General features: G+C 30.7%; 1 protein-coding gene across 1 annotated transcript; it reads left to right on the top strand.

Moving 5' to 3' along the window:
• The first annotated feature begins 6737 nt into the window (after nucleotides 1–6737).
• LOC108908404 lies at nucleotides 6738–9285 on the top strand. Its single transcript, XM_018712442.2, has 4 exons — nucleotides 6738–6756; nucleotides 7083–7653; nucleotides 8302–8330; nucleotides 8657–9285. The coding sequence occupies exons 1-4, from the start codon at nucleotides 6738–6740 to the stop codon at nucleotides 9283–9285; spliced, it is 1248 nt and encodes a 415-aa protein (XP_018567958.2).
• Nucleotides 9286–11015: the final 1730 nt, after the last annotated feature.

Here is an 11015-nt window from a genome sequence, read left to right as displayed (position 1 = left end):
TTTTTTATTTTAATTTGAACTCAAATTTAATCTGCTTACTAACCATTAAGAACTCAAAACACTCACACAATTGTAAAATACTAGAAAAAATTATAAGGTTGGCACTCAAACGTAAAAAAACATTTTTTAAATAATTTATTTAAATAATTTTATACTTTCAAAAAATTTTTGGCGGTCCAGTATTTTACCTTCCGCGGTCCGGACCTGGACCGCGGTCCGCCAGTTGCCGACCCCTGTCCTAGATCAACGTTTTTTTTTAAATTCGCGTAAAAATGCCAGCAATCGATTCCTGTAATAGACATTATCGAGAAATGAAAATCGAAAAAGATATAAGAAAAACACAACCAAAAAATTTTTACTTTTTTCAGTCAATTTGGACAATTGAAATGAATAAAATCGTTATCACTCTTTTTTACCATGAAAGTACAACTTTTAAGGAAAAGAATGAGCCCTAATTCATTTCTCTAGGACTATTCGTCGAGCAAGAAGAGCGATTTTCGATATGACCTTTTTTCGAAAAATCGATAAAACTCGAAAAATTTTTAATATTTTTTAATTTTAAAAAAATGCACTTTTTTGCTTGCCGAAGGCTACATATTACCAGTTTTTATTTTATTGTATATTTTTATAATTATTTTGAAAATAAACTTTTTTTTATTGTAGGCGTGATACATCTAATGTGTATAAGTGTACTACTAGTTTTAATCAAAATGACCATATTATCAATTGTTTTTTAGTTGTTTACATCCAGTAAAATATGTATTCCACAAAATGTATGTTTTTTAAATATTTTTAGGTACATATACACAACACAAATTGAAATTAAATTAACTGCAAAGTATAACAGTAAATTTGACATTTTCATTTACGTTTTAAGATAAGAAATATCGATAGGTTCATGAGGCAACAGAAAAAAGGGGGCCATTTGCCGACGATAACTTAATACTCAAAATATCTACAAATATCGTATAAATACTACAGTTTCTGGGTGCCTAGTATACATGCTTGTACGTACTTTTTATATTTCTCATAAGATGCAAGATATTTCCAGTCAAGAACATCGCAGTGGACAAATTGAGAGCAACGAATTTCAAATGAAAACTGACGCCTGGATTGTTCACATCTTTCTTCCTTGGGAAAACAAGATTTCGGCTTAAATACCTCAAAGAATTTTCCATGATGACGATATCCTCAGCTTCCATTTTTGGAGGCAATTGCTTTTTGAGGAAAACAACAAAGTAATACCTGTAAACTTTTTCTCTACTTATGATCCCGCTTTTTTATACCCTCGTAATTATTTTAGTGATTTCTGATCCCCTGCAATTAAATTTGGATCCCGCCCCCACAATCAAGTAACAGATTAAGATTTAAAGGCTATTATTAAGTCATTAGAATAAGTACAAGAAAAAAAAATGGTACCGTACACATAGGGGACAGAAATTAATTTTTAATGATTTTGTAGAGTGGCATGCTAACTACGACTTTAAGGCATGTTATATAGAATACTTAAATTTTTATAGAAAATTAAACTAATATAAAATTTGGCTGTGTTTAGAGTTGAATAAAATAAGAAAATTTTACATTTTTAAAAAATGTGTACGTCATCTGTGATAGAAACAAATATAACCGACATAATGTCGTGATGTTTATCAAATTTCTTTTCATGTGCCATCTATTTCACGCCCTCACTGCACCATTTGTAGGATGTCAGCCATTATTTTTTAGGGACCAATAAAACTGTCCGGAGCCAAAACGCGTTAATGGTTTTCGAACCGTTTATTAAAATTAAAAAATAGAGTTGTGAATGACTAAAATAATATTCTTTTGAGGCATTATATTTCTCATACTATTTTTTCATCATCTTTATCATACTTTAGCTTACACTATAAGTGTCGTTAGACCCTGTGAATTCCACCTAGTTATTTAAACTATTTTTTTCTTTGCGTCTTTTTGGAGTCAACAAGCCCACGACCAGCCACGTCTTGAAGGAGGAAATTGAGTGCTGTCCCAACGAAATTCAGCAATACATATTTACGTATAGATTTCATTGAAATCGTAAGAAATTTTCTTAAAACTTCAATTTTTACCATTTTTTGCTAGATGGAAGGTGGAAAAAGATAAGAGGGTAGAATGTTGTAATGATATTTCTGTATACATACAATTTGAAAAATTTGTTATTAAAATTTATAAGTTCTATTACATACTTTATTACATCAATTAATGTGTGGAATTATTTCCTTAAAATGATAGATTTATTAAAAATAACTCACTATGTACCTATATACAATTTAAGATAAAGTAAAATTAAAACATTTTTCAAGTAAAGTTTTATTTTATTTAAAAAAATCTTTGACTTATTTAGCAGGTACTTGTGTGTACCTAGTTCTATCGTTAATTGGATGATCTGGCATATTTTCTTGGTCACTTTTTTTTATTAAAAATATATTTACATTCATCTTTTTTAAGTATGATAATTTAGCGCCAAAATATCGTCTATTGACAAATTACGAATAAAAATAACAACCAGCCTTATTCATAAAGACCTACTTAGTATAATACTAACAATCTATTACTTAATAGCTACTAAGAAGCTATTAAGCAGTTCGTATTCATAGTTGAAATTTTAGTAGTTACTTGTTAATTACGTTTTCAACGACAGAAACATTTGGCAATGCGGCATATTTACGGATTCCGTGGTTCATTCGACCTACTTGGAAATATTTTTATGTATTTTAACCTCACTTTAACTTGACGTGACATACGTGCATCATATCAAATTTATGCTTTGTACAATTTCAACTTGTTCTTGTTATTATGAAAGATTTAGGATTACTGGATGTGAATGAAGAAGGGAATGAAGCTGAAGAAGCCAATATAATAAATAGACATCCAAAAGTTTACTTGCCAAGACAAAATCCTTTTGTTAAATATGATATGCATTTTAAAACAGGTACAGAATGAGGAAAGAAACTGCTCGGTTTGTCATACAATTAGTAGAGGAAGAATTATTAGGTAATTTTGAAAATAACAGGGAGTAGAAGTAGAAGATAATGCTCAAGGAAATATATTTAGGAGACAATATATTCAACGTTATTGTAATTAATAGTTAAACATTTTGAAATATTTGAAAATGTATATTTATTGAAAATAAATACAACAAAACAGTTTATTATTATATATCAGAGTTTTATATATTTATTAACAGTAATTATAAATATTAATTTTCTCTATTGCATCTGCATTCATTTATCTGTAGCATTCGCAACCGTTCCTGGTGATACTTCCTCTCGTTTTACATTTTCACCTTGTGCATCTCTGCAGATCGTTTCATCATCTATTCTTAATTTGTTTAAAGCTAACAATTGGTTTTCATATTTTGTCATTGGCTTTGCTTTTGCGTGTTTCCTAGGTGTACTTGGCTCACCAAGGCTATTTTTCAAAAACTTGGTCTCTTTAATTTGATTTGATACGACTATTGTTTCTTCATATATATCTTCCAAACAACCAGTTTCAGGATTAACAATAAAATCCCCATCTTTCGTCTCATTATTTATCAAATCTATCTCCACATTTTCTTCTATTCCAATAAAATTTGTTTCTGCAGTTGTATGATTCTAAAATGTTAGTAGAAGTATTTTACTAAGAACTAATAGAATTATGACATACATACTTTTACAGAACTATCACTATCAAATGTAGAGTAATCATCAGTAAATTCATGTGGAAGGAGGTCTTTTATTTTATAATCTATATCACTCGGTTTGGGCTCGGGAGGCCCACCACCTGTTTGACACATACTTTTTTCATGCCGTCGTATTGCCGTCTTTGCTTGCACTTTCATTCTTTGCCATTGTTCCTTCATCCTCAGAATGTCTCTGGTATAACCTAATAAATGTACATGATTATTTTTTTCTTCTTCATTAATAAATATCACTCACCTTGGACATTCATTTTACATTTTATACGTTCCCATGCAGCATGTGTGTCTCTATTTAATATGGTAAGTTTCTTTTTATTTTCAATAATTTTTATTTCCTCACAAATTAAATCTAAAAAAATACATTTTTCTGTCTCTTCCCAATTATGTGAGCGTTGACGTTTTCTCTATAAAATAGTCATTAAAACTATTGTAAATCAAACGTACTTAGGTAAATCTTTACATTAGCGGAATCCGGTAAAAACTGCTTAAAATTTTGCTGTATTCACACTCCAACCTAAATAAATATATGTACCTACATTAAGGTTTGAGGTTACAATTTTGATTTGTTTTTTCTCAAACACTACATCCGAACGGAAAAAAATAACTTCAGATTCTTACTCAGCAGCCTCGAAAATAGAGAGTAGCTAAAGTTTTAGGAATCATTTTCCGAATTCCGCTAATGTAAGGATTTACCCGTACTTATACCTACATGTGAATAACTACTTACATTTTCTTTTAATTCCTTTGTATAACACATAAAATATAAAAAAGATATAACTGTAACTAAAAATATCTTGGTTAGACTTTTCAGAAAACTTCAAACTTCAAATGTAGACAGACGAGATGATAGATGACGGTTTTTTTTATACTATCTCCGATAGACATACCTCAGCACGCTACTAAAAATTTAGTTACCATCTAGGACTAATAGTTTACTAATTTCTTTTATGAATACAAATTTCTTAGTAGGATCTTAATAGGATGTTAGTAGACAGTATTACCGTATATGAATAAGGCTGGTCATTATTATACACTCACCCGCAAAAGAAACCGGCCACCCTAAAATATTTCATAAAAGCATATAAATAAAAATTAATGTAACTTAGAATTGATATTTGGTTACAGAACCATTCATTATCAATTCAGGTTGCAACGAAAAACCAAGGAAAAAATTATTTAAGACAAAATTAAATTTAATTAAAATAGAAACGGAACAAAAATACACTTGTTTCTTATGTCTAAAAAATTATGGTGAGTGTTTTTAATGGACCTCCTGGTTATTGTTAATAGCGTGTATGTCCTCCTCCAGNATTTTTTAAATTAAAAAAAAAAAATTTAAACAATTAATGTAAAAATTATTATCTAACAGAATTGGATGAAATTTGGTGTGATGATTCTATGCACTAAGAATTTTAATTGGGGAAAGTATGAGGATCGTAGGTATTATTCAAGTGTCTGAAAAAAATTGACAAATAAACTAGCATTTTTGCAATATTTTAAATGATTTTTTCGATTTTTGCAATAACAATAATTATTTTTTCGAATTGCAACTAACTCTATCTTGTTCAAAATTTAATTACAAATCTTTTTTTCCTCTTCCATTTTTGTCTAAAACGAATAGTTGCTAGGTTGTCGACGAGAAATCCAAGAAAAAAATGAATTTTTTGCTAATTTTTTATACTTTTTTGCAATAACAATTAAGCCCACGTTTTTTTTTATTTGCATAGAAATATTATCATTTCTGATGTTGTTTAGAAGCCGTTAAAGCAAAAATCTCCGATCATATGCGTTCTACCCAACCCGAAACAGATACCGCCTGGACTACTTCGACTTACTTAGCAGGTACTTATGTGTACCTAGTTCTATCGTTAATTGGATGATCTGGCATTTTTTCTTGGTCACTTTTTTTATTAAAAATATATTTTCATTCATCTTTTTTAAGTATGATAATTTAGCGCCAAAATATCGTCTATTGACAAATTACGAATAAAAATAACTCAACATTATTATACACTCACCCGCAAAAGAAACCGGCCACCCTAAAATATTTCATAAAAGCACATAAATAAAAATTAATGTAACTTAGAATTGATATTTGGTTGCAGAACCATTCAATATCAATTCAGGTTGCAACGAAAAACTAAGAAAAAAATTATTTAAGACAAAATTAAATTTAATTAAAACAATAACAGGAACGGAACAAAAATACACTTGTTTCTTATGTCTAAAAAATTATGGTGAGTGTTTTTAATGGACCTCCTGGTTATTGTTAATAGCGTGTATGTCCTCCTCCAGTCTGAATTGCAGCATTCAACCGTCGTGACATGAGTCAACCAAATTTCTTAAGCGTATTTGGAGAATTGCTTCGTATTCTTCTTGAAGGGTCAGTCTTAGCTCTTGAAGCGTCTGTGGCATGACTGGTCGACGACGAATAGCCCTCTGAAGTTCATCCTAAAGATGTTCAATTGGGTTAAGGTCCGGGCTGCATGCGGGTCAATCAAGTCAAAAATTCCCGAGCGGCTTTTGCCTGACCCTGGGATAATTTATTTATAACGCTGTTTTGTACATCCTACTATATTAGTTATAAAGATCAACATAATTCCCACTTTTTGATTTTTTTTTTCGATATCTACATTATTTGTTACATTTAATAAAATATTTATATCACATGTTATCCTAACTATTAACGAAATATGAATTGTTAATTTGATGGTAATGAAGTAGCTGTATAAAAAGAATTATATGATTATTTAATGGTATACCTATCAATAATTACTAAGTATCTATATAGGGCAATATTACTGAGATCTAAGAATTGGGGAGATTCCTCCCATTTGTCATAGTACAGTTGCCTTTGTAACAACCAAAAATGGAAGAAGAAAACACTCAGGTTCTTGAGAATACTTTAAAATATTTGCGTTTCTTCTTGATTTGGCCACAAGAAGGAACAAATTTCAATTTGGGAAAGGCGTTTTATTTGAAGTTCGTGTTGCTTACAATTTCAACATCTTTTATCCTTTATGGCAGTGTGGCTCATATGATTGTGACTCTGTATGGTAAGCAAAATTTTAGCATACTTTCGATATATATTAAGCTAATTCAAATAAATTCTAATTTTTTTCTTCCTAAAAAAATTATCAAGTGATGTTAAACTTTGTTCTTTGACCCAAAAATATCTAGATATGCACGAAATATCTAACTTCATATACAAGATTACCAACTGCTGTTATGAGTTAGCATTGAATGATACTATCAATATCTAGCAAATATCCAAAACTAGAATTTTTCGAAAATGAAACATTTCTAGACATTTCTTCACATTTTTTTCTTTTTAAACAATCATGTGTGCGTGTGTGCAACTTATGCATATTTATTTTTTCAGAAAAAAATGGAGCACAAATTGATCTGGACATAGCCGTCACCATTTCCGTGATCGGATCGTACTACTTCAATTTTTCCTACCTTTCAAACATCAAAGAAATAGCCGACATATTTAAGGATCTCGCCAACTTTAAAACCTTTGAAATGCCATCTGGGTACAAACACTTTCTTAAGAAATGGAACGAGCTCTCGACTTTTCACTTCATCTATTACGTAATTTTGTGTTCGTTTTGTTTGGTAGTGGCTTTGCTGGAATCTAGGAGATGCCTCGCTAAAAACGCTTTGAAAGGCACCCACGAAATCTGCGGGCTAGCCCTGAACCTTTGGTTGCCGTTCGATATCGACTATTTTCCTCTGAAGCAGATAATTTGTTGTTATCAAATCTATTCGGTGTTCTTTTCCTACGTGCTTTCGTCCACCGTCTCCTTCTCCATCATGGAATCCATGGAGCATGTGATTTTTCGTTTGGATTACGTAAAACAACTCTTCGTTGAGGCTTTAAGACAAGAGGAACAAGTTATAAGGAAACATATTTTCAAGCATTCCGTTCAGTACCACAATTTCGTTATCAGGTATCAGGCAGTTGTATCGCAACAGTATACAGGGCGTTTACAAACTTCGAGGGGATAGTTGAAGAATAAATAAATCGGGGTGCGAAAAGGTGTTTTGCTAATAATTTTTTTTTCTAATACGTGCTGCTAATCTCGGCAAAAAAGTCCAACAGACGATTTGATCTAGAGAAANAACGCTGTTTTGTACATCCTACTATATTAGTTATAAAGATCAACATAATTCCCACTTTTTGATTTTTTTTTTCGATATCTACATTATTTGTTACATTTAATAAAATATTTATATCACATGTTATCCTAACTATTAACGAAATATGAATTGTTAATTTGATGGTAATGAAGTAGCTGTATAAAAAGAATTATATGATTATTTAATGGTATACCTATCAATAATTACTAAGTATCTATATAGGGCAATATTACTGAGATCTAAGAATTGGGGAGATTCCTCCCATTTGTCATAGTACAGTTGCCTTTGTAACAACCAAAAATGGAAGAAGAAAACACTCAGGTTCTTGAGAATACTTTAAAATATTTGCGTTTCTTCTTGATTTGGCCACAAGAAGGAACAAATTTCAATTTGGGAAAGGCGTTTTATTTGAAGTTCGTGTTGCTTACAATTTCAACATCTTTTATCCTTTATGGCAGTGTGGCTCATATGATTGTGACTCTGTATGGTAAGCAAAATTTTAGCATACTTTCGATATATATTAAGCTAATTCAAATAAATTCTAATTTTTTTCTTCCTAAAAAAATTATCAAGTGATGTTAAACTTTGTTCTTTGACCCAAAAATATCTAGATATGCACGAAATATCTAACTTCATATACAAGATTACCAACTGCTGTTATGAGTTAGCATTGAATGATACTATCAATATCTAGCAAATATCCAAAACTAGAATTTTTCGAAAATGAAACATTTCTAGACATTTCTTCACATTTTTTTCTTTTTAAACAATCATGTGTGCGTGTGTGCAACTTATGCATATTTATTTTTTCAGAAAAAAATGGAGCACAAATTGATCTGGACATAGCCGTCACCATTTCCGTGATCGGATCGTACTACTTCAATTTTTCCTACCTTTCAAACATCAAAGAAATAGCCGACATATTTAAGGATCTCGCCAACTTTAAAACCTTTGAAATGCCATCTGGGTACAAACACTTTCTTAAGAAATGGAACGAGCTCTCGACTTTTCACTTCATCTATTACGTAATTTTGTGTTCGTTTTGTTTGGTAGTGGCTTTGCTGGAATCTAGGAGATGCCTCGCTAAAAACGCTTTGAAAGGCACCCACGAAATCTGCGGGCTAGCCCTGAACCTTTGGTTGCCGTTCGATATCGACTATTTTCCTCTGAAGCAGATAATTTGTTGTTATCAAATCTATTCGGTGTTCTTTTCCTACGTGCTTTCGTCCACCGTCTCCTTCTCCATCATGGAATCCATGGAGCATGTGATTTTTCGTTTGGATTACGTAAAACAACTCTTCGTTGAGGCTTTAAGACAAGAGGAACAAGTTATAAGGAAACATATTTTCAAGCATTCCGTTCAGTACCACAATTTCGTTATCAGGTATCAGGCAGTTGTATCGCAACAGTATACAGGGCGTTTACAAACTTCGAGGGGATAGTTGAAGAATAAATAAATCGGGGTGCGAAAAGGTGTTTTGCTAATAATTTTTTTTTCTAATACGTGCTGCTAATCTCGGCAAAAAAGTCCAACAGACGATTTGATCTAGAGAAATTCATCTTTAAAATGAGACTTTATACGTTAAAATTGCTTTATAAACAAAAAAGTTGATTTTTCTTTAATTGTTAATAACTTTTTAAATAATTAATAAAATCTTACCGAACTTTCCCAAAATGTGGGTTTTTATATCCCTAAGAGATGTGCAAAAGATGGGCTCGATTGATCAAATAGTTTTTGCAAAATTCCATTTATTTATCCCATTTTTGCAAAAAAGGGCCATTTTCAAATGACTATTCCGGGGACTGGGTTATGACTGAAACATTCTTTTTGGACTCATTTCCTTCGAAGGGACAACAAGTATCCTCTAGTTAAAAAAAATATATTTTTTTCAAATTTAGTTGTATATAATTGTTACCAAATAGAAGGCACTTTTTCCTTAATAAACAAATAAAATAACTCCGAGGTTTTTAACTTTTGAAAGAAGTTATATACATTATTCGAAAGTTCGTAAAAAAACCTACAAATTGAAAAAACAATCAGTTTCTACGACCAATAGGTCCGGAGTTAGCAATTTTTTTTTAAATTACAGAGCAATTTGTTATAAACATTAAGACCTGAAATTTTAACATTTTGTAAATGAAGGTTTAAATTTTATGCCCTGTTAATTTTAATTGAATTTGCCCATTATTGATCAATGTAAAATTTGTAATATCTCAGCTTCTATGTAACGTAGAACCTTTTTTTTTTTTTTAATTGGGAGTAGCTCGACGAAAAAATTACTTCTGGATGATTTCTACTGTTGTAAAACCACCCCCTACCCCCCTAAAAATGAATTAAAAAAAATTTTTTTTGCATTTTGTTTATTTGAAATGTTTTAGACAAAAATGTTAAAATTATTTTAACCCTTCAAAATTAATTTAACCCCTTCAACCCCCAAATTGAAGTTGAAATTTATAATGAATTAAAACAAATTTTCTACTGCCAGTATCTATGGAAATATGTATTTTACATATTNATTAATAAAATCTTACCGAACTTTCCCAAAATGTGGGTTTTTATATCCTTAAGAGATGTGCAAAAGATGGGCTCGATTGATCAAATAGTTTTTGCAAAATTCCATTTATTTATCCCATTTTTGCAAAAAAGGGCCATTTTCAAATGACTATTCCGGGGACAGGGTTATGACTGAAACATTCTTTTTGGACTCATTTTCTTCGAAGGGACACTAAGTATCCTCTAGTTAAAAAAAAATATTTTTTTGTCAAATTTAGTTGTATATAATTGTTACCAAATAGAAGGCACTTTTTCCCTAATAAACAAATAAAATAACTCCGAGGTTTTTAACTTTTGAAAGAAGTTATATACACTATTCGAAAGTTCGTAAAGAACCTACAAATTGAAAAAAACAACCAGTTTCTACCACCAATAGGTCTGGAGTTAGCATTTTTTTTTTAATCACAGAGCAATTTGTTATAAACATTAAGACCTGAAATTTTAACATTTTGTAAATGAAGGTTTAAATTTTATGCCCTGTTAATTTTAATTGAATTTGCCCATTATTGATCAATGTAAAATTTGTAATATCACAGCTTCTATGTAACGTAGAACCTTTTTTTTTTTTTGGGGTAGCTCGACGAAAAAATTACAATGGGCATATTTACGAATTCGTAG

Source organism: Anoplophora glabripennis, unplaced genomic scaffold (assembly GCF_000390285.2).
Source record: "Anoplophora glabripennis isolate ALB-LARVAE unplaced genomic scaffold, Agla_2.0 scaffold29, whole genome shotgun sequence".
Taxonomy (NCBI): domain Eukaryota; kingdom Metazoa; phylum Arthropoda; class Insecta; order Coleoptera; family Cerambycidae; genus Anoplophora; species Anoplophora glabripennis.
The sequence above is the reverse complement of the archived record's forward strand: the minus strand, read 5'-3'. Positions and strand labels throughout refer to the sequence as shown.